We start from the raw sequence: 24,607 nt of genomic DNA, 5'->3' as shown, positions 1-24,607 counted from the left end.
ACCCTCTGCTGCTCTCCAAACTGCCCAGCACGGCTGGGAGCGCGTTTAAAAGCACTGAGTTGTTACTTCCCCACAGCTCCTTTCTGCATCTGCCTGGCGCGGTGATGAGGATCTGCTGGTTTGGGTCGCTCCATTCCTCACTTCTGTAAAGCCCTTCCTACGCACGATGTGTGAAGAGGGCAGGTGGGCTTCGTTGTTGCCCCTCCATATTAGCTGGGATTCTATCCGCAGGGGCACTCCCCGCTGTGCCGGTCCCTCCGCCCGCAGCGGGCGCTGCCCTGGGGCCTTGCAGGGCGCGGTGTGCCCGCCCGCGGGGTTTGTTTCGCTTAGCAACGCCCGCCGGGCCGCGGGCAGCTCCCTCGGCAGGGCTGGCGGCACCGGGCACGGCTCCCGCCCCTCCTGCCATGAAGGCGGCGGGCCCGGGGGCGGGCGCTCTCCTCTCCCGCCTGCGCCGCCCCCCGCCCGCCCCCGGCCCGCGACCCCCGCCCGGCCGCGCCGCGGACACGGAGCCCGGGGAGCGGGGGGCGGCCAGAGCGCTGCTCGTCACCCTGCCCGACATCGGCGAGGAGGCGGCGGCCGAGGGCGAGGAGGCGGCCGGCACCGCACGGAGCCCCGCGTGAGTGAGCCCCGCACACCTGCGGGGTACGGGGGGTGTGCGCCCCTCACTCCTGTGCCTTCCTCCCACCCCGCTTTTCCTGCCCCTGGGTGTCCTGAGAGGTGCCGAACACCTCCGTGGGCAGGGTTTTCCTTCTCCCGGCCGTGTGCCGGGGCAGGGGAGCGCACCTTGGCGGGCAGTGGCGAAGGGCTGGAACACGCTCGGGGTTCCGCCTGGAAGGGGGCGACAGTCAGAGCCCGGAAAATTGTCCCGTCCCCACCTGGGAACGCTCAGGGAGAGGAGCCGAGGTCCAGAGGGCGCGCAGGGGATGGTGACCTTGGGTAGACACCGTGAAGGTCTCTCCCGTAGGTGTGTGGGTTGTATCAGGTTCTGTCCCGAAGTCGCTGCTGCACATCAAAGCAGACATTTCTGTCGCTGCCCAGTGAGGTTCCAAGGTGTCAGTAACAGGTGTGATACTTGGTTTGGATGCTTCTGTGGTTAATTTTCAAGTCTCGCCTTGAAACGTTTAGGGTTTGCTGCGGATAAAAGAAGCCTGTTAAATGTGTGTGCTTCCCTTTGGTGGTATTTTGCTACAGCAAAGGTATACTGAAGTGGTTTCTTAGTGTATTTAAAATAGAAGACCTTATAAAAGTGAGCAACAGTTGCATTACTGTATTGGAGGAATTTTTTATACTATTTCAAAAAAAGGGAACCTACTGTATATATTTCATGGACATCTATAATTGCTGCTTCTCCAGTACTAAAATGTTGATCTTTATTATTGGCAACCAGAACAACAGTAATGTTTTGTTAGGTGCTGATAGGAATGAATGTGTATTTAAGTTTTTAAGTCTATAGGACTGAAATCTCTTTTAGTACACTTAAATTTTCAGATGGGTTTTGGAAGCTCTGCTTTAAGTTCAGTTTCCATGTAGCATAATATTTAAAGTAGGAGCACAAATCCTCCCTAAGGTACTTCTTTTATTTCCCACTACTCCAATCTGGGGCTTTTTATTTTGTTTCAGAATATATTGTAAGCTCTTTCAGGCTTTAACTTTTACTGTATTTGTGTAAAATAGTAGCCTCTTGTGAATAGGAAGGTTAATCTCGTTTTATGTGTAGCAACAGAATTATGTTTGTAAGATGTTTGGTGCTTTATATAAATAATGTCAGAACAAATCAGTGTTATGTCCCTGGAATTTCCCCCTAGCTTCTTCTTTTTCAGTACCAAAATAAAGCCAGGTAAAACGTCTATGACTTCTATCATTAAAAAAATTAAAGAATGGAATTCACTCTTAAAGCAATCTGATTGTATTGGGATGAGGAATAAACCCTATTACTTTAAAATTGATTTTGTCCAGCAAAATACTCATTTTGACTTACTATTGAACCACTTCTAATTGATATCACTTAATTATCTCTAACTTATACTTTTGTATGCATGGTGGCATTTCAAATATTTTATTCATAGCAGTAAAGGTTATACTGATAAGGTATTGTCTATCTTCAAAAAACCAAAACCAAACCAGAAAGAGGTAGAAAAAGGAATAAGATACATCACTTTGACAAGGAAAGTCTATACCTCCACATTAGCATTTTTTTAATTAGATGGTTTCACTTAAGCTTTTAGAAGAAGCATCTTAATTAAATATTGAAAACCTTAGTATTCCTTGCTTAGAGTTGAGATTAGATTTTGTGAGTTACAGAATATGATAATATATTATTGATCGTTATACACAGGAATCTTTTTCTTATCTAGATAAAACTCCTTCATGACAAGTTTTATTGCTGTTTAAAATGATATAGAAGACATCAATGGCCAATGTATTTTCATTGATAGCAATCTAACTGTGAATAATTGGTTAATATAGGAAAGGATCCATTTTACGTCTTAGTATTTTTTCTTAAGTACGGAGAAGTTGATACCAATGACAGTACATGGAGAGTGCAAAATAGTGAAAATCTGGCACTAATTTCTTTCTATCTTTCCCAGATATGCTGAATTTTCTAATTTACACAACTACCAACAAATTGTCCTAATACTGTATAAGCTTAAACTATGGCAGAACTTTGTGAGATTTTACATTTACTATTTTTGCATAGCAGTTTCATGTTCATTTAACCAAATTGAAGGAGGATTTATAATGAATAAATCCTTTTCTTCATAATGGAGAAAAAAAAGTCAGTTTTTCACTCTTATTTGAAAGAAAAAAATATATTCTACTTTAAAAGACCATGACATTTCTTGAGAGGATAAGAAGACGCTCTATGCTACACTTACAACAATATATTAATGTACCAAGATACATGATACCTTTTTAAAGAACCATTATTATTGCTATCCCAACATGTTGCAATAGTTGGTGAGATAACAACCCCTACCTAGTCTAAAGATAAATTGGGCAAAACTTAAGTTATGTTGTTTAGGCATGGGTAATATTTTGTAGAAACTAATTTTACTGCTCCCTATTTTCAGGATGGTTCTGACACATGGAACAAAATGTTTGTGAACTTGGTATGAGAAGTGTAGCTTTATCTGTGATGTAAAAATATCATGATCTTTTGTAAATTTTTATTTCTCAAGGCCCAAGCTTTGGATTTCAAAATTACTAACTTTGAAATTGTGGGTATAAGTAACCTGATGACCTGCAGAAGAGGGTGGAAACTCTGATTCCCTGTCTCCTGTTTTACCCACTAAAAGCAATAGATCTCTTCACACTGTAATGCATACTAACCTAGATAGGACATTATAGAGTTACTAAGCTGGTCAATTCCCTTATTGTATTGATCTAAAAGAATAAATATAGTAATGTGGTGGTTTGCCATGGTCTATTTCTTCATTGCAATTACATGTACAAGAACTCAGAAGTAAATTTAATTTCACATGGTACTACACATTCATCTACACTCTCTAGATGGACGCAACTAAAAATAATAACATTTAGAAATACTGTACATAAACCTCAGGTTTTGGAAAATGTTATGGTCTTCCAATAATTGTTTGGGTTGCAAGGGACCTTACAGATCATTTAGTTCTACCCCCCTTGCCATGGGCAGGGACACCTTCTGCTAGACCAGATTATTCACAGCCCCATCCAGCCTGGCCTGGAACACTTCCAGGGATGGTGAATCCATAACTTCTCTGGGCAACCTGTTCCACTGCCTCACCACCCTCACAGTAAAGAATTTCTTCCCAGTATCTAATCTAAACTTGCCCTCTTTCAGTTTAAAGCCTTTCTCCCTTGGCCTACCACTAAATGTCTTTATAAAAAGTCCCTCTTCAGTTGTCCTGCAGGCCCTTTTTAGGTAATAGAAGCCTTCTCTAAGGTCTCTGCTTTTCTTCTCCAGGCTGAACAATCCCTGCACTCTCAGCCTGTCCTCATAGGAGAGGTGTTCCAGCTCTCTGATCATCTTCATGGCCTTCCTCTGGGATTGCTCAAAGAGGCTGACATCCTTCTTGTGCTGGGGGTCCAAGAGCTAGATGCAGTACAAGCTAATCAGCTAGAGAATAAATGTAAAAAAAAAAACAAAAAACCAAAAAAACAACCAAAAACAACACAAAAAAACCCTCTTGGAACTACAAAGCCCCTAAACCCAAAGGATCTCATTTTAGCTCTAAGTCCTTTAATTGTTCTTAGGTGCAGAAGACTTGTGTTGTTTGTTGGAAATAAAATGATATGTTTACAACCAGGCATTTTATTTCTGATCCAGTGCTCAATAAACAGGATTATTAAGTCAACCATGAAAAGAAGAGGAAGGGCCCTCATTCTATGTTGTTACTCTTAACTGTCATGAACTCCTCTAAAATTTTGTAAGTTACAGGACTATTTCTTTTTAATTATTTGTTAATGTAGAGTTCAGCATGCATTGTTCATGGGGGTCACACTTTTGGTTAAGATTTGGGCTCATAATGGGCATTTTTTTTTTCTTCATCAATATTTTTGTTAAGGAAGAAGATTGTTGAATACTGCAGTAGTTTGGTGAAAAATTGTGGTCTTTTCAGTGGTGAGAACATTCCTGTCAGTTTTGTCAAATGCTAAAGGAATTAGAGATTTCTTGTCTGACAAAATGCTTGGGACTGAATCAATCAGTCTTTTCTGACTGTTGCTACAGTCTTGTTGGGAAAGTTTCGATGTGATGTGAATGTGTACTAGTGCATGTATGTACACTATATGGACAACAAGTGTGGGGATTTCTGTGCTGATTTGAGTCCTTCACTTGAAAACATATGTTCATTATGTTCATAATGTTCAGAAGTTGGCACGTGATAGTTTTTACATCCTTAATCTGCTTCTGTTTCCTGAGTAGATGCTGTGTTTTTAATTCAGTGTGAGAATGATGTTGATAACACACTGATATTTGGTTGTTGCCAAGCACTGTTACCCCAAGTCAAGGACTTTTCAGTGTCCCAGCCTCTGCCAGGGAGGAATGCATAAAACACTGTGAGGGAGCACGGCCAGGAGAGCTGACCTGAACTGGCCAAAGGGATATTCCACACAGGTGGTGAGCTTCAATGGCTTGGTTTTTATTTGTATTTTATCTCTCTCCGTTTTTCTCTCTCTCTGGTTTTTAGGGAGGAGTTGTGGTTGTGGGATAAATAAAGGGTCGTTACTTTGTTTTTAGTAGCACCTTTCTTCCAGTATACTACCGTGGAAGTCACAGTACAGCAAGAGTAGAGAAAAACTTTCAGGTCCTCAAATCTCTTTGGCTATATCATATTTTAGCAATATGACATATCTTGACATCTCAAGCCAGGGGTGTTTAGGGTTATAGAGGAAGGAGAAAAGTATTTAGTAAGCCTGAGCATATGCAGACTAAGGTCTCCCCACAGTTGCATTGCTTCACTCTGTGCTGTAGAACTGTCGCCACGCAATATTTCAGACTTTTTTTTATTTTATTTAATCTGAGAGGATAAAGTTCTGCACCTGTTCTCAATGATTCATTATATGTGCAATTTTCTTCAGAGATCAATGAACAGAAGGGACAATGTGTTCCAATCTCTATGATGTTAAGCTGCTGAAAGAAGTCTGATTTAAAAAAATAAATTACTGGGTTTCCAAATTTACATAAAAAGAATACACAGGGAAAGTCTTGTGGATCACTTCCAAGTGTTTTGTTAGGATGCTACTCCCTCTGTTTCTGTTCAGACACTTGATCCTGCAGCAGTAAATGCCTCCTATCAGATCCAAAGAAATAAAACACCTTCTCTAAGACACTAATTAGCATTCTTTATTATTGCAGTTAATTAAGATGATAGAATTTTTCTCAATGTTGATTCATAATCTATATTAAAAAGTCAGTTTTTCTTCTATAGTATCTTGCACTCAGAAATTGTTTATATTTTCTATAACCAAGAATTATACTTGCAGTTACATTTTTACAGTGAATCAAAATTACAAATGGATTTAAAATTATATATATAATACTTTGCAAGCTTATGCCATCTTGAATGCATTTCAAAATTAGAAAGTCTCTAAAGTTTGCAGAAGAATAAAATTACTATATCCAAATAAGTCTGTCTTTAAAATTGGAGCAGTTTATTCTTACTTTGTTTTATAAAGATAGGAACAGAACTCAACACAGAACATGGTTGGAAAAGCCTTAAATCTGTCTCAGGATTTAATATGAAAATGTCTAATAGGAGACATTTCACTTAAGTTTTTGTACTACATATAGCTGCCTGAGATACTGTGTTGTATGCACACAGATTGAGATTGTATTAAAAATGATGCCCTGCTTTTAGTGTTAGTGATTCAAGAAAATAATTGCATTCACTTCTTTATTATTTTTCTTCTTTCCAGATGCAATAACAAGTGACCTAAGGGAGGCAGATCTTGGGTAGAAGAGGGGATTTTGAGTACACCTAGTGAGTGCTCTGTGCAGGAAGCTGCCACAGAGGACTGGCAAACTGTAGTTGGTGATGCAGGCAAGCACAGAGAAACCTTCATGCCTTCATTCCAATGCTACCTACTTTTTGAACCAAGTAAAGCTTGTATGTTTATTTATTAATAGAATTTAGCAACATATGAAGAAAATTGGCATTGTGGCAAATTACGGTAATTTGGTCAGATCAAAAAAATAGTCACCCAGAGTTCAACTGTATGAATGCTCCCAGGGTAGTTTGATCATTAAAGCATCAGTAACCCACACATAGCTTCAAAGACAGTGAGTGACATTTCTGTAAAAGGAAAGGGACAATCAGGTTATATGATTAAACATTATCAGTGGAAAAACTCTGATAAAGATTTGTATTTTCATACTTCAGATATAGTCAGTACTTCATTCATTGACTAACAACCAGATGACTGAAAGCACTGAAACATTTCTGGCAGTGCTCATTAATAGAGATGAGAGCAAAATGAAAATTATCTCCAAGCCTGGAATGACACCAATGGAGATGTGCTGTAATTTTTGCAGTGTATTTTTGCTAGCTGTCAAGCTTCTGGCATGTTCAGTAACAGTAATGGCAAAAGATGTGTTGCTGGAAGCTAAGAAGGTCAACATTTACTATATTACCTTTCAAGGCAAGTTTCCTTTTCCTTCTACTTAATAAGCCATGTCATTTCTAAACAAACAAGCCAAACATAGTTGCCTTAAAATTTCCGCAGAAAGCTTGATGAATGTTCTATTAAATTTCTCATGATTCTATTTCATTTACATGCACCTTCTGAAGTTACCTCAGCTAAACTCTTCCAGGGATGCTTTGTCAAGATCTATCACAATAAGCCTGACTGTGAGAAAGCTGAGGCATAGGGTTTGTAAGCAGGGACAGGCATTGTTGTCATCTACCTGGATTTTCTCTGTATTGCTGCAATAAGTGATTAAATGCTGAGCCAAACTGACTGCTTTCATGGGCTATGAAAGTCACTGGATATGTCTGATAAAAGGTCCAGACTCCTGAAGGAACAATTTGGTGCTGCTGTATTAACCAAGTGTAAGAATGCTCAGCCCTGGCACAGTTGTTACAGCAGCCTTCAGATAGTATAACCTCCTCTGGAATCTGCCTATGGTGTTCAGTACTGTCTGTTACACCTGGCAGTTTGTGGTCACTGAAGTTGTTATGAGAGTGAAAGTGCTCTTCCTAAACATCCTCTCAGTCTTGAAAAAGATGTGTTTTGTCAAGCAATAGAGAGAGCTTACCATGGCTAACTGCAACCAAGTTGGACAGATGACTACCTGACCTAGATGGGAAAGAATGTGTGTATTTCTTACTAATTTAGTATTTTCTGTGATATAAATATTCAGCTACAATACTAAGATGCATGCCTGGAATGTTGTATATTATTGATGTGGAAAGTAGTCATGTCATGTCTGTTTCTTGCTTGCTCCAAAGATGACGCAGCATTAGCTGGTGAACTTGTGGAAGGACAGTTTTGTGCAGTGAGTTTCTCAGTGTTGTTTGCAACAAAGTTTGTACATTCTGCTCAGTGAACCAGATACTGACCAGAAGTGTCTATTCACTTCCAAGAAAATGCCTGCGACAGGTGGGTGCTGTGTTGAGAGTGACCCTTTACAGAGGAGTATTTGAGCAGGCTGGCTTTGTGGAGTTGCAGCTTCTGTTCACTGTGTCACTTCGAAGAAGAACAGGAAATAGACTTCCATGGTAATTGTCCTACAGCAGTTTAAGAAAGGTTGGAGTTATTTCAAAATCTGTTTTTTCCCCACAGATATATTTCCACATTTATTTTAGAGAGAGATTATAGTTTGATTTTTTTTGTACTCTCATGTCGAAGTCTTATAGAAATCTGGGATACAAATAATAATCTCTTGGTTTTACAAACCAAGTGTGGGATAGACAAACAAGCAGAAAGTGAGAATATGACTGAAATGAATAAAGAGAATCATTAAAGTTGGAAAAGACCTCTAAATCATGATATCCAAGCATTAATCAAGCACTGATGTGTTCACCATTAAACCGTGTCCCCAAGTGCCATGCTTAGACTTCCAGGGTTAGTGATTGCATCACTTTCCTAGGCAGCCTATTGCAATGCTTGGCCACCCTTTAAGTGAAGATTTTTTTTCCTAATATCCAATCTAAACCTCCTCTGTCACAACTTGGCTATTTCTGCTCATCCTGCCACTCACTACTTGGGAGGAGAGAACATCACCTACCTGGCTACAAACTCCTTTCAGGTAGTTGCAGAGAGTGATAAAGTCCCTCCTTAGGCTTCTTTTTCTCCAAGTTTAACGGCCTCAGCTGTAAATGGTAGTTTAAAAGAGAAAACATATCTTGTCATGAGAGCATGGTGTGGTTAGTATGTTTATGTTTGTAACAAATAATGCTTCCAAAATAGTAAAGAACATGTAAAGATGGAACATTTGAGAAAACTAATTATTTTAGACAAGGCAGCCACTTTATTCCAGACAATAGGATATTATACATTGTTGGCATGGGAGCAATGTATAATGAATATTTTCTATCAGGGGCTGTGGCTACAAAATAGACTTTGGATCATCTGTTAAAGAGGTCTCCTGGCATGTATGACATAATAAAGTTAGCATTTTTCTTTGTTAATTGACTTTAGAAAAGTCCTCTGGTTGAATGCCTTTTGGCATGTCCTTTGATAGTTCTCTCCAGTTCCAAATTAGAATGACGGAAATAATATTAATACTAATAATATACTCCTTCACAATTTTATTTATCTATCTAATTATCGTTGTTGGTTGGAAAGGAAGAAAGGCCTTGGTTTACAAAAATGCAGATGATATTGTGGGGTTTTATGGTGGTAAGGTATGGGGGTGACCAATGGCTGAATCTTGTTGCAATGACAAAAAAGCCTTCCAAAAGGGTTGCACAGAATTTAACTTTTGCTCTTAGTCTCTGCACTGAGGCGATGTAGGACAAAGTGGAAGGTTAAAATTCTATTTTTTTTAACCAGGACATACTTTGCTATTCTAGATTTCATCTGCTTGGATAAGTTTTTCTTGACAAAGGACTATTACTCTGTGTGTGTGTGTCTGTGTGTCTGTGTCTGTGTGTATGTCTGAGATGTTGGACAAACCTGCTCCTATAGAAGAGTGTTAAGGACAAGGAAAGTTGTTACTACACATGCAGTTTCTTAATGATTTAGTGACACAGAAGAATGGGGCTTTGAAGAATGCGGAACTTTTCTTAACAAACAGGTTAAAAAATGAAATATATATAATCAGAGAACAAATGCTAGGCATTTTCTATACACCTTTCTTAGTGAGTAATATTTTGTTTGGTTATGAAACTTTAAATGTCATTTAAATGCTGATGTTTGTTGTCCTGTAAGCCGAGGCTTCATATTCCTTGCTTTTTCACTCCTAATTTTCAGCGTATTTAATGTTGCCTTTCTCTTTTATTTTCTCTTTCTTGTATTTTCTTCTTGCTTATGAACAGATCTGCTTCCTCCTTTAAGAGAGGCTTTCTGCACAGTATGTGGACGCCAGAGTTTTTATGTGCTGGGGCTAGTGGGTTACTGGCGCTGGTATAAATCTGCAGCTGACAGCCTGTGCTCTGCCCTGGCCCCCGTGCTGGGGAGGAGGAAGATCGGTGACATGCACAGGGGTAGTTCGGAGGAGAACACAACTAACAAGGAAAAATCCTTATGTAGTCGGCCAGCGTCGCATCACCACTGTTCATCTGCTAAGGCGGGGGAAACCTTCTCTGGTCAGAGAGACCACCTTGGCTGCGTGTTGCGAGGCGAGAGATGGGGAGATCGCACGGCTTTAGCTTTTTCTGAGGAGGCCCGGGGGGGTGCGAGGCCCTTGCCGCGGGGCGGGGCGGGGCGCGGGGAGCCCGGGGCGGTGCGGGCGGTGCGGGGAGCCCAGGGCGGTGCGGGGAGCCCGGGGCGGTGCGGGCGGTGCGGGGAGCCCGGGGCGGTGCGGGCGGTGCGGGGAGCCCGGGGCGGTGCGGGCGGTGCGGGATCGCCGCGCTGCCGCCGCCGGGGCCGTGCCAGGGGCGCCCCCATGCGCAGGGCGCGGCGTGCCGGCCCGCCGGGCCACTGCGGGCGGGGGCTGCTCGTCCTGGGGTGAGTGACTGTGGCTGCCGGTCCGGGGTGAGTTGAGTGTGGCGGCGGGGCCGGGGGCTGCGGTCCGGGGCGGGGCGGTGTCCCCAGCCCGGCTGCGGTCCTGCCGGGGCGGCGGGAGCGCTGCCGCGATGTGGGCAGACACCGGTGTTGTTGTCTCCATTTAATGCCCGTCGCTGCGGAGCTTTCGGTGAGCTGCTCCAGCTTCTGGTGTTTGCTTGCCAGCGCAGGGGGAGTGATGCTCTATATGTGCTGGGAGGAGTTTTTCCTTTCGTTTGATTTTATTGCGATAATTTCCTGTCACGTCTAATGGCATGTGGTCCAAGGAGCCGGGAGATGTAGTACTACAACATGCAGGGAAAAAATGTGGCAGGAACACTACTTTGCTCCAGCTCGCATCAAGACAAGAGGACACAGCCTGAAGTTGTGCCAGGGGAGGTTTAGCTTGGATATTGGTAAACAGAAGGTAACAGTAAATGGTTCCCTCCTCCAGTGGTGTTTCATGGGAATCTGACCCGGGCAGTGTGAGCAGGTAAAGAGCAATGAAGTGTGAAACCTTGGTGATGGTATTAAGTTGTGGAAAAATACTAAGAACAAGGGTCAGCTATGAAAAGAATTGATAAACCTTATAAGGCTGCCTGAGCAATAACATGGCAAATGTTAGGCAGAGAGGGACGTACAGGAACAGAAGGAAGCAGCATTCCATGTAGAAGATGGACTGTGAGTTACTTCCTGGGAGATAGATCTTACTGTTAGGACAGAATGAGACTCAAGTCATGGGACTGGACTTTATGAATATTTATAGAGCCTCCTGGTGCTTACTGGTGAAAAGCAGATACCCAGGGAAGAGACAGAATATGAAGTGCAAACACATGGAAATGCCTTCCACTGCTGTTGTACCAGCCTCCAAGAATTTAAAATTTAAGGTCAGATGAGAAGTTCAAACTTATGGTAGGGTTTTGGTGTTTGCTTAACTGAGACTTAGCAGTAGGGTGTGTTACGTAGTTGAGTGGGCAGTTAGATTTTAACATATTTGTTATATGTGTAATATGTAATGGCAAGGTGAATATCACAAGGGATAGAAAGATGACGGAGTAAACAGTTGCAGGGCCAATCCACAGTTCTTGTCTAATGAAATAAAGAAAATTCTTGAGATGTGGGCTGTTTTCTTGTAGTTACTCATTCACGAATGTACTTAGATGCAATCATGCTGCTGTGAGGGTTTTATGGCATGAAAACAGGTGAAGCAATCTGTTGTTGTGTTTCCAACTAACACTTTCACTGCATGTATGTTCTGAAGAGGTGGGTTTAGCATATTAATGACCCAACTTCGTGCATCGAATGTAATATGTAATTGTGAACAACTATGTAATTATAAACAGTTTCCATCAAAAAAAACCCAAACAAGAACCACCCCAATAAGAAGCCCCACCCCCCCCCAAGCAAAGGAAAAAAACATTCCTTCATTAAATTGCTATATGGGCAATTACTGGTTTGTGAATTTGCTCTGCTGTTGCAATAATGTGTGTGCTTCTTGCAAAGTTTGAACTGCAAAATCCCAGGAGGATGCCAGTGGAGTGAAACAAGTCTCAAAGTAAAAGTACTTTTTTTTTGAAACATACCTTTGTAAGTAAGACAAATAAAACCTATTTTAAAACAAGGTAGTTTGTTTCAAGCAAATGTTTGTCTTGATGGATAGGATTGAACAATTGAAAAATTCAACAGAGTAGTTGTCTTCCTCCTCTCCTCCTTTCCTCTCCCCTTCTCACCCCCCCCCCCCCCCGCCCCTTCCAGTGGAGATGTGAATTAACTTTATTTAAAACTATAGAATATTATATTTCTGTGTTTATAGGAAAGGACTGTCCAGGGGTTCCCCAAATCGTTGTCTCTCTGGAAATACTGGAGTGTCTCTTCCATCAGTTTTTGCAAGAAATGTGCAAGAAGCCATTGACGGTTATACCTGGTATGCATGTACTTCTGAAATAATACTTAATTAAGTCAACTTTGACTTAGACATTTCCAGATTGGAATTAATTTTTATAATCATTCTTCCAGTCATTCTCATGCATAATAACTATTGCACAATATAATGCAGGATTCAAATTGACCTAATCTGCTGTTTAAAGGGTTTGAACTTTATTCCTGGTTTGTGATATGGATTTGGGTATTTTACCCTCTGTAGTAGAGGCTACTGATTAGGTCTGGAAGGGAAGTCCGAATTCATGGTTAAGTTGAAATTGTGCTCACCAATGTTGCAGGTTAGTTAAAAACTTTCAAGAAGTTTAATTCCAGATGACACTGGTTAGGATTTGCCTAGCCTGCACATCCAATTGCTACTGCTTTCCTCACATCCTGGGGTGGGCGGTAGCTGGCAGGAACCAGCTAGAACTTTGAGGGCTTGACTTGCTGCCACTCAAATTTTAAAGTGCACCAGATTTAGCAACATAAGAAACACTGCATAGAGACATGTAACTCAGTGCTATTTGAAACATTTGTAGAGATACTGGGCTTAGTTTTGCAAAAGTTTTCTTGTGGTCACTATGAATGTGAAAGTTAAAGAAAGCTTATGTTATCTTTCGTGTGTTTTTCATATGATCACTAGCTCATGTCGATAAATCAAAATAATTGTTTGAGCTGGAAATATAGATACATGCATATAATTATATTCAAATACTTACATATGCATGTGTTAGAGTGCCAGAGAGTTGCAATGATGTATATATATGCAAAAACATAATAGCGTAGGAGGAATTGCCTTTAAGGCAGTAAATGAGACTAACAGGAGCATGTATTCATTCTACTTTAAAATATCCCCTTGCACCATTTACTTGATTAGTTGCTTTATTTAAAAGATGTTTATACAGATAATAATTTCTGTATTCTTCACTTTAATTTGTCTTCTTTTCAGTGAGACACTTTCATCACTCTCATCTAGTGGTTGTACAACACCCGTGGCGTTGAGTAATTCTTGGTCTGGAATAAACAGCTACACTACTAGTTTGTCTACTGAAAGAAGTTCCATTTACTCCTGGAGGGATGATGTATGTCACAGAAACTTATACAGTACCTTTTTTCTAAATATTGTAGAAAATACTTGTTTTTACTGATGTTGGACATGCAGCACCTCGTCCATAATAGCCTAATGAATAAGTGTATTAATTGAATATTTTAAGAAATAATTTTGGTTGCAAGTTGGTATTGTTGCAGCTAATGTGTAACAAAGGAAGATATAATAAAATGATAAATTATGAAGTTTGGGGAAAACAAAGCCGTTTTACTGAAGAAGGTAGGCTTAGGTTTCTGAGTCCAAGTGAATGATAGAACACGTTGTTTCAAACACTGTATAGTGCAGGCAATGTCTAAATTCAGCTGTTCTCAATGTTTTTAGTTGTAAAGCACATTCATGAACATGCATATGAATTTCCCAGTCTTGGTAGGTATTTAGCTCTGACATAAACTCAGTTATTTTATGTAGATGACGCAGAGAGAGGTTGTGTCTGTTACAAAGGCTGACCTCTGGGGCATACCTGGTGCGTGCTGGCAGTGTTCAATAAATCCAAAAGCATTGCACTTGCTGCCACTTTCATTTCAGAAAGCCTTCTGTAACTTCTAGTTCTTGCCATTCGTTTTGCCTAATGCCCAAACCTTTAGGATACTGACCCCATCTGTCACTGCCAGCCCTTCAGGAGAAAGCCTGACTCTGGGTATTACAGTAACCTGTGTGAGAGTTATTTTCTCATTTCTTTTCAGTGTGATCCCTTCTGTAGTCTGAAATGCTTTGAGGCATTCAGCTGGAAGAGACCAAGCATGATTTAGGCCTTGAATATTAGCAGTGTTTTTATTGTATCAAAGTATCTAATGTAAGTGGCAAATGTCATCACAAACAGTGCCCCAGCTGAGGAGCCCTGAGCCAAGTGCTTGTCTCCACATCACTGGATAAAATCAGGCACTTGTCTACTGTTTTCATTTGCCTCTGTGTTAACCTAGTCTCTAGTTGCACTGAGTTATAAGTTCAGTGAAGAAGTATGGAAGGGCATTTCTCACACTGACAGCTGTTTCCTAAGCACTAGATAGGTTACACAGGTGTAAGGTGCCCCCTCTTTGCCGTCTTAGCTGCTGTGCTTAGAAAGGAAGAAGAAGAAGAGCACTTGAAGGAGCAGGGAGTGTTGGTGCCCTGGGTGCCAGAGATGCAGTGTGTGTGCTTCACGTTGGCACAGGGAACAAGCTGGGAGTCCAAACAACTTATAACTGGGGGTGGGGTTGTATTTTTTAATGTAGGCTAATTCTAGGCAACTGTATGTTATGCATTGATAGCAAAGAAATGCAGTGTTGTAGTTCTTCAGGCCAGCTGTATGTGATTTTTTGTTGGTGGTATTTTTTTTTTTTATTGTAGTATAAAAATTGTGTCCAAAATATAAATCTGAACATGCATTCTGACATGCTCAGCCAAGTTGATTCATGTTGTTCTGTTCTTAAATATCATGGAAATTTTAGTATACATGCATATTTGCTAACAACTATTAACTTTATAATATATAGGAATTTGATAAAGCCAACACAGAGAGAGTGCATCAGTTATTTTGGGAGATTGATGAAATGCTGTTTGAAGGAAAAGTGACCTCCCAAACAGAGAACCTGCAGGCAGAGTGTGCAGATTGGGTTGAACAATTTCCTCATATAAGGTAAGGAAATTCTTGCTAGCAGTAGTTTTAATCAGTTATCGTTCTCATTTGAATTTTTGGGGAGGTACCCTCTTATGGTTTGGGCATCAGCAACACTAGTGCATTCAAATCTGTATCTCTGGGACTGAGCTGTGCCATAGTTGCTCAGTAAATCTGGGCAGTAGTGGTTTAGCAACTGATACCCTTTATTTTGATTAATAAAATGATTACAGGCAAAGTTGTTCAGAAATTATTTTATCGTATAATTTAGTGTATATTTATTAGAGTTACTTTCACCTTTTTCTCTATTCCTCTCTATATTATGCATGTTGGAGTTTGCATGTTTTCTGAACTTTACTGTAGCTTTAACTTTAGATGTAAACATTTTGATTAGCACTTTTACTCACAGTGATGGATAATGGAGTTGGATATATGAAGTCACAACAGATGAGATGTTTTTTGTCTTCTGCATCCATTTTTAAATGTATCTTACAGAGATTTTTTGATAAGAAAGGAAGTATATTTACTTTTGTCTGCCTTTAGAACAACCTAATGAATTTTACTCTTTGATCTTAAAATTTATCTTAAAAAAATTAATCTTATCTAGTCTTAGAAAACTAAAATCTCATCTTGTGTAATTCAGCTTAACTTTAATGACTTAAATGCTAGGCAGTATTAAAGTGATACACAGGGCTCTGCCCCCTCAAAGCAGATGTAAGTTGTGCTTTTGCATTGCTTACTGTTGCAGATGTTTGTATTCTGGATATTTGAATATGGCTAAGGTTTCCATCTATTATACTGCTTGTTCTCTCCTTTTTATTCAGGGTTCTAGGAAAGCAGCTCCTACTGCCAAAGGATGAAGGCTTTCAGCATTTTCAGAGCAGAAATGATGCCCATGTAGATACTAAATTTGTGCCTGGCCTCCTTGAATGTACTGGTCATACAAAAGAGTATGTTACTTTTTTAAAGTTTTTGTTTTGGCTGTCTCCTTTCAGAAGCATGTACAAATATTACTTTTGTATTACTGGAACATGTCAATATAATTAAAAATGCATTTTCTCCTTTCTTTGAATGTTTAATTCTCATTTTCTTGATTTTTTTTCAGGCTTTGCATCTCAGGCTCTAAACTGATCCCTGCAGCATCTCCAATGCATACATCACTGGATTCAAGTTCCACTAGGATTTCTGCTTCAGATTCAGCCATGTATTCCTTCCTGGAAGAAGAAATTTATGATGAGGATGGAAAAATAGAGGAATATCTTGCCTTTGACAACAAGGAACTGTAAATAACAGATATATGTATTTTTGAAGACTGTAGTGAAAAGTTATCATTGAACTGAGTCAGGGTTCATAAACTGTGTTTCTCTTCTGTAAGATACAGTTCCTTCCTATGTTCAGTAACACAGTGGTCAGAACTCACTGGGCATGTCAAATATTAGGTATGTTGTCCTCCTAGTAGTTTGAAGGTCACATCTCCCATTTCAGAGGAATGAGTCTTAACCACTAGTTGTTTTGATGCATAGAGATTCAATAAAATGACTATTTAACTTTGAGATGGAGTAGAATGAAGAGATCTCTTCTCCCCAGGTAAATGCCTTGAGCATCAGGTTGTTTAGTGTCATTACATTGTTTGTGCTGTTATTGTCTGTCCTAATGACTCTTAAATTCTTTCTGTGCAGAGTAGAACAGGTTTGTGAGGAGAGCTGCAGGTTACAGCCTGCATTTAGAGCACTCTTGTGAGTGACAAGTCATGCAGTCACCTTCTTGACAGTGCAGCCTAGATTTCCTGAGAGCCAGTTGAATGTTCCAGCAGCTAGGCTGCTGGGTGGATGAAAGATCATCATGTGCTGTTTTCTAAAAGGCCTCTAAAAGGGGAAAACTTTGGTAGGACTCATTGTGCACAAAGCACAGCTTTTTGTGCTGAGGCTTTATGCACACTCAGAACAAAGGCATGGTTGTTCTGAAAACTTGAGGAACTAGACAGAGACCCTTTCAGTGCTTTTTTTGAAAGAGAAGGCTGCTGCCTTTTTAGGAAGTGTTTAGGTTTAAGAATACTCTCAGTAGTCTTCTCTCTTTGTTTTACTAAGTAAGCAAATGTAATTTGGGAGAGAGACTTGTCTGAAGGTATGTTTCAGTCTTTTTTCTCCTGCATATTCTTCTTGTTTCCTTCAATTCTGAAATACCTTGTTCTCCATAACTAAAATAGTAGGTGTTAAAGAGCCTGATGAGAGAACAGCTTGGTCACTTTTGTGAGTTGGATCACTGAGCCACATCTCATGTGCAGTTAAGAATTACACAGTGAGGTTTGAGGAAGAAGTGAAGAAGTGACAGAGAAGAGGAAGGGAGGTAGTAAGAACCAGTAGGAATTTGAGGAATTTGGAATCATCTTTTTGATCTCAAAAAAATCCCCAAAAACATTCCCTTCCTGACAGCGTGTATTAGAAGACCGAGTTAGGAAATGTTGCTAAAATATGCTTCCCTAGATAGAGAGGAAACAGAAAATAAATTAAAAAGCGTAACTGTCCTTACTGTAGTGTAGAGGAAGAAGGTATATGTAAGGCTATGAGCTCTACTGTTCTTGTCATATTGCAGAAATCCTTTAAAGTTGTTTCATCTATGAACAGAGGTGGAAAATTGCAGATGTGTGCAGTTACACAGGTCATGCTGAAAAGAAATTTTCTGTGTGAGAGTCCTCTTGACAAATACAACAGATATTGTTGTCTATGTTACTGTAAAAATCATAGGATTTAGTCTCAAATGACTATGTGCCACATATAAAACTTTCTCCTAGATTTGTAGATCTTTCTGTTGTAATGCCCTAGTGGGATTTTTAAATTTTTAATAGAAAGCAAATGAAAGAGAAATCACTATATGTATTTGATAGGATCTCTTCCCTTAGGTGAATTTGAGTTTGAATTTTTTTGTTATCTTCACCTGACTGCCTTTTCTTCCATATGTATGTTTCTCTATTGAAGGAAGTGGAGGGGAAGTCAATTCCCATGGGAATTCTTTTGAATTTGTTTCCTTTATTAGTGAGGATGAGATTTGGGAACAAAAGAAAAAGCGTCTTTCTGAGAAGAGGTGTAAGCGTGGCATTCCCCCTGTTTCTCCCAATGCCTGTATCAGAGATGCTGTGGCCTCTGAAGTATTTGATGATATCTGGAGCAATGTCATTGGAATATTGGAGGAACTGATTAAAAAAAATTGGGAAACTAGTATCCCAGGTATTTGATATTTTCATTTGAAAATATGGTATTTGTTGAAACTATTTCAGCAATCTATCTATCCTTCCCTATCCTCTTAAATTAAGCAATTTTTCTAAGCTTTAGTTAAGATAACCAGTGCTGTAAAACTGTAACATGTAATGCCTTGCCGTGAAAATGTGTGCACACACATACACCTAAAATAAAACTTCCTTCCTAATTTTCAGGGAGTTTTGGATGAGAGGTGTAAAAAGAAAAATACTGACTGAAATAGCTTCATTGTAAGAGAACGTGTTTAAAAAATATAAAAATATTAATCATTGGCTTGAAGATGCAAATTGATGCTGTTAGTCATTATTAATCAGGGAATCACTGACAATGTGATCTGGATCTGGAATCTAGGAATCAGAGTCTCCTAGTCCTCATTGTTTAAGCTTTATTAATAAAAGGAACCCTTGGGTAGTCAGAATGTTTAAGCAAGATAGACAGGCTTGCTGATGTGCAGTTTATGAGCCCACTATAGCACCACAGATGAAGAAAAGGCGACACCTGTAATTTTATTTTATGTTTCCATATTCTAACAGACTGTAGTGAGGAAAATGAAAAGCTAGGAAAATTAAGTAAAAGTGAAAATCTATTTAGTGTGCAAATGTTGTCTTTGGAAGCTGAGGGAATTTTCAGTTCTTTCAATGTATTTTGAAAGGACAGAAGTAACGGAAGAATACCTGTGTGGGTCTTGGAAGTTGCCTCTAATGTAAGGTACACTCAACCTCAAATATAAGAATACAACAAAGTAAGAAATGGCAAAATTTCTCTGAATGTTTGCAGCATCAGAAATTAACATTCCAGATTTTTCTGTATATTTAAAAGTTCTTTTGTCACTACATGTGGATTGTTTAGCTCTCAGTATTATAGTTTAGGGAGGATCATTTAGGAGGATCATGATAGATTTGCCCTTATATATTTTTGGAGGTCATAAACTGATTATGCTAGTATTGCTAATACTAGCAAATAGCTAGTATTTCAACTAGGAAGGAAAAGAATTTGGGTTTATAATAGAAATAAGATGGTAGCATATACCCAAAATGAACAGTGTATAGCTGTCAGTCAAGGCTAGTATCAATAGACTTTTTATTTAATATATATTCAATTTTCTTTTTCACTACTTAATAAGGAAAAGCTCTGGGGATTTTTAGACAGCCTTTCAGTGGTCTTAGATGTATTTTTTTAAACAACCACCTCCAAATCTACCTGTATAGGCCAGCTTGCATGTCAGTGTCAGAGAAAGCATAGACAAATGGAAATGATTTCAAAACCCCGTAATTTATGTTAGATTTTTAAATAGCAAGGAAACGTAAAGCTATGTGAAAGTCTTTATTTACTATGTAGTGTAATATTGTTTGAACCACAAGAAATAATGGCTGGTAAACATAGAAAATACTTCTTACTCCCTCCACTTTTTTTGCTGTTGTGCAGAGTGTGACCAACAAATAGAAAAACTGAAAACTGTTACAGCAAAACTGCCACATTTTCCAGTTGTTCATGTTACAGCAGATGCTGGGACCATTCCTCTTTCCAGGGGCTCTGAAGCACGAAATGTATCTTTTGGGGCTCATTCTGTTTCATCACAGGTAAAAATAAATCAGATATTTCTGTCAGATATTATTTTGTTCTTCAAAACTTGGACAGTCTTGATAGAAACTTGAAAAAGCTCTTTTTCTTTATTTCCTCTTTTTTTTTTTCTTTATACCGATTAGGTGTACTTAAAGTAATCTAATTAGAAATGAAGTTTAATTCAATATTCATTTTTTGTTTATTGTCGCTTGGTTTTTTTTGCTGGTCCATAAAGGTACAATTTACCACTAAGATATTGCTGTCATTGATTTGCAAGAGATGTTAAATTCTATTCTGTCCTTAAAAACTAATTCCGCTTTTATTGCGATACATTAATTTCTCCATGGTAGAATTAAGAAGACAAACTGGCATGTAAAGTTGGAACTTGAAGTACTTTTCTCACAACACTGCGGGTTTCAGACTCTCCCATTCCTTCTCTTTTTCTTTGCTTCTTGTGGAAGGCGATTCTAAAGTACATCCACCAGCATGGTGGCACTAGGCCTTACTGTCTTTATGGAAGCTCATGCTTATATTGATTAAAATGTTATATTTTGTCCTATCCTCCTCCATCTCCTGATTCATGTTTTACACTTTTGTTTCTTTTTTCAGCCACTGCTTTTATTTGGTTTTTTCTCTTCTGTCTCTCTCTGTTGAGTTTGAGTGACTTCATTTTCTTGCATCAGCTCTTTTTCCATGCTTGCTAAACAGTGAGATAAGGAACACAGGAAAGACAGCACAGCAATCTTGATTCTCCTCATAGGTGTACATTATTCTGTAGTGGCCCCAGCAGCCAGGAGAAGTAAATGCTTTGATAAATCATGCACTGAGCTGAGGGAAAATGGGAAATTTGAAAAATCAGACTCTGGCTTCGACTGAAATTTATATTCTAAATTGAGTTACAATTCAGTAACTAAATTACACAAGTTGTGTTTATAAAAATCTGTTTTAAGGTAAGTAAAAGAAAAAAAACATAGCTGCCCCATCTACTCCTGAGAATTCTACTGAAAAATCTTAAAAGGAACTTTTGTAAGAAACAAGTAAAATACCTCTTAACTATGTGCTTTTTGGGATAGAAAAGTGAAGGTTAACACATAGTTCCTGCTTTTAATAGATTCACCGTTTCTCCAGCAAGTTCTATAACGATCTGAATGGTGTGATGACAATCCAAGCAAAACCACTGCAACAGAGGCATACTGCCACAGCAGAAAAAATACAGTAGGTGACATTGGCATTTTAAAAATATGACATAATTCACAATATATAAAAAAATGTCTTGCCATTAAATAAATAATAAAAAAACTATTAAACGGCAGTGATATTTACTATCATATCACTGATATGATAGCAATTTGCAGAGATGGAAATGATGCACTGTTAAATCCTTGTTTTTCTTGATCCTTGTTTCCTTATTTCTTTCTCTTTCCGTAGGAATGAGCAAGAAGACAAACAGCGTAGCATTACCTCCAGCACTCCAAATTCAGCACATGCTAGGTTGGGGAGAATTTCTGATAACAGTGTTCTCTCATCATCTCCAGCTCTGCTGGCATCTTCTAGGAAACTACCAAGGTTACCTTCTCTCACTTCTGACCGACCCTACTCAGAAGTTCCTAATTCGCACAATAATGAAATCCGTAAAGGGAAGAAATTGTGAGTTTTTCATTTTATTCTTTTCCCAGAACTTTACTGAAATTTCACCAATGAGGGATTTTGCAAAATACTTGAGGACTAACTTGTAATTTATTATTAACTGTAGAATTCAGAGGGAAGAAGAAAGCAAGCAGAGCCGTGATTTTTTGAGGAATTTGTTTTACTTCTTTATTGCTGTATTAGGAGCAATTACTTTCTGTAGCTGAGCTTTATAAAGAAATGTACTGCTTAATAATTTCATTTTATCACAAAGAAGAAGTCTGTCCTGTGAATGGTCCTAAAAGGGAAACTCTTAAAATTCTGTAGGGTTGGCAGCGGGGATCGTTTATCTTCTGCTCATGCATCTGCAACCTGGAACAAGTTACCACCAATAAACTCTGAGGCTGCTGAACAACATGTTTCAGTACCTCGAGTGCAGCAGAGCTCTGTAAGTTGTCTTCATTTTTTTACTGGTGAAGAACTTCAAGCTATTTAGAAATAAACTATGCTATGTCTCTGGTTGAAATGAGTAATTTTACAGCTTGTGTTGGTTTGTATTTAGTTCATAGTTTTAACATGCTAATGTGTGTTACATTGTGGTGCAATTATAATGCAAGAGAAGGCAGTTTTTAAAACCTTAGGTCACAGGTAGATCATAGTGGAAAGACTCCTCTGACAACAGAAAAACCTGGTTTAAAAAAAAAAAGCTAAAAAGAACCAACCAGCATAATAAGAAGATAGTAACCTTGCTCTTCTATGCATCTGAATTTAAATAACTCTTTTCAGTGTTTTATTCACTAATGTTAGGTTATAAGAACTAGAAAATTATGCTGACTAAAGTAGAAAAGGATAACAACTGAAAAAAACCAGATCTTATATTAGCCTATTTTTGAAAGTTGGAATAAATCACCAGAATGAAAGTAAATTACCATGTTGAAATATCAACGTGCCAACATAGAAATAGTCTTGCATCTGTTTAAAAAACAGGCAAACACTTAAATTGGTGCTTTTGGTTATTGAAAAGATATTTTTCTTCTTGTGAACTTTTCTATGTCAACAGAAAGTTGACATACAAACTTTAACTTCTACTTTAACTTACTCAATTACTGCATTCTCTTAATGCCTTTTTTCGTTCTCTCAGCATCAAGGACGATATGCTCATAGCAGAGTGTCAAGTGCAGTAGCTGGCAGGACAGAGCAACAGCCACTCAGAGAAAGAACTGTTACTGTTAATCAGTTTTCAAGACCCAACACAACTCATACATTCAGGGTATGTTACAGTGTAGGTGGAGACATGGGAAAAGGGAAGAGGTTTTCTAGGTTTTCTTTCATGCCCACTGTGGGTTTACAGAAGGTCTCATTTCTAGGTCTCCCCTGACGTCTGATGTACAGGGATTCCTGCTACCTGTAGAGAGGAGGATGCTAAAAGTCTTGGGGGGGGGTGGGGGGGGTGGGTGTGGGACTGTTGTATGAGGAAGAATTTTTTTTCAGGTTTTAAGGGTGTGTGTAGAAGTGTGCAGTTTTAGTGCTGTGCAAGCAAGAGCTTTGCACTTTGGTAGGATCCAGTCTGCTGGACTAGATCATAAAAGCCATAATCAAACCCTTCCTGTAGATAAGTGGATCACACTAACTAAGAGTATATCTTTCTTTTTTACAGAGAGACACACCTCAGAAGAAGTCACTGACTCCCGTGGATTTTGGTAACCACAGAAGGACTGGTCAAGGATTTTTGATAACAGGTAGGCAAATAAGAATGACTTGGAACGTAAAAGGCCAACAAAACTTATTGACCCATCCATACTGTCAAGAAAGTGTAGTGCTTAGGGAGAGCCATCTCAGCATAAAATAACAGGTTTTCTTGGCAGGATCTTTAGAGTTTGGTTTTGAAGTTTCTTCTCACTTGTTCTGAGGTATTCCTAACTCTTATGGGTAAAAAGTCTGTGAAGCTTCTTTTTCTTGTTACGACATGGGGGGAAAGGATTCCATCTCATCTCATCTCATCTCATCTCATCTCATCTCATCTCATCTCATCTCATCTCATCTCAATCTCATCTTTTTTGGTGGTGTTTTTTATTTTTTTTCTTTTATTTATTTTTTTTCTTTTTTTTTTTTTTTTATTTTTATTTTTTGTATTTCGACATACTTACAACTATAGCAAGAGTATGTAGTATACAGGCTACGTATTTTTAGAGCCGCTAGAGCAGTAACACTGTTGCATGCTTGTGAACTGCTCATGCCAAGTTTTATTTTAGGTCTGAAATAAATGAACTTTTTGTATGAAGAAAAAGTAGATTTTAAAATGTGTATTTTTAACAAAAATATAAAGCTCTCATTAAAAAAAAAATACTGATTTGCAGCTCTGTCTTGAATTTACAACCACAAAAAAGAGAGCAACCCTATGTGGCTCAGTTTGTTCCATTTTTACAATAAAATTGACTAGCTAGTTTCTGGTGTATTTGAGTCCTTATAAGTAACCTTTACTTGTTTGGAAGCTCCTTGAATTTCCTTGAGTTTATATAACAGGTGATGTAAGAATAAGGCCAGATTAGCCAATATTGATCTGAGCACATTGGTGGAAGTAACTCATATATAATCTTGGAGTGTATTTTGGAAACTACAGTTAACAAGGTTTTATATTTTCCAGGTTCACAGAATTACTCCAGATCCTTTCAGAGAAATCCTCCAACCTCAAGGAAAAGATTTCAGATTGCCTCTTAACCTGTTTTAGGAAGAAACAGAAACCCTCTGCACTGAATGAAAGACTGAAGCACTAAATTTGCCACTTAGTATCTTGTATAACAAAGAAGGTGTGCATATGCTGGTGTGTGCTGAGCCATCTTCAGGATGGCTGCATTACCTTCTTTTAAAATTATTTGACCAGGGGTTAGATTAAAAATTAGAGCAAAATGAAATAAA

General features: G+C 39.0%; 1 protein-coding gene across 3 annotated transcripts; it reads left to right on the top strand.

Moving 5' to 3' along the window:
- Positions 1-45: 45 nt before the first annotated feature.
- FAM149A (family with sequence similarity 149 member A) lies at positions 46-24,607 on the top strand (the record flags this gene model as incomplete). Of its 3 annotated transcripts, none has more annotated exons than XM_083860967.1 (14): positions 46-183; positions 12,440-12,550; positions 13,496-13,628; positions 15,127-15,269; positions 16,073-16,198; positions 16,354-16,530; positions 18,282-18,472; positions 19,928-20,082; positions 21,177-21,280; positions 21,494-21,712; positions 22,019-22,139; positions 22,833-22,961; positions 23,349-23,430; positions 24,336-24,607. In XM_083860967.1, the coding sequence occupies 14 exons, from the start codon at positions 167-169 to the stop codon at positions 24,407-24,409; spliced, it is 1,782 nt and encodes a 593-aa protein (XP_083717093.1). In that variant the 3' UTR covers positions 24,410-24,607. The 3 variants fall into 3 exon arrangements, with proteins under 3 accessions (XP_083717093.1, XP_083717091.1, XP_083717092.1); XM_083860965.1 differs by lacking the exon at positions 46-183 and adding an exon at positions 405-616; XM_083860966.1 differs by lacking the exon at positions 46-183 and adding an exon at positions 10,522-10,590.

This window comes from Zosterops lateralis (assembly GCF_965231275.1).
Source record: "Zosterops lateralis genome assembly, chromosome: 5".
Classification (NCBI taxonomy): domain Eukaryota; kingdom Metazoa; phylum Chordata; class Aves; order Passeriformes; family Zosteropidae; genus Zosterops; species Zosterops lateralis.
Note: the sequence above shows the minus strand (reverse complement) of the source record. Positions and strands in the feature narration are given on the sequence as shown.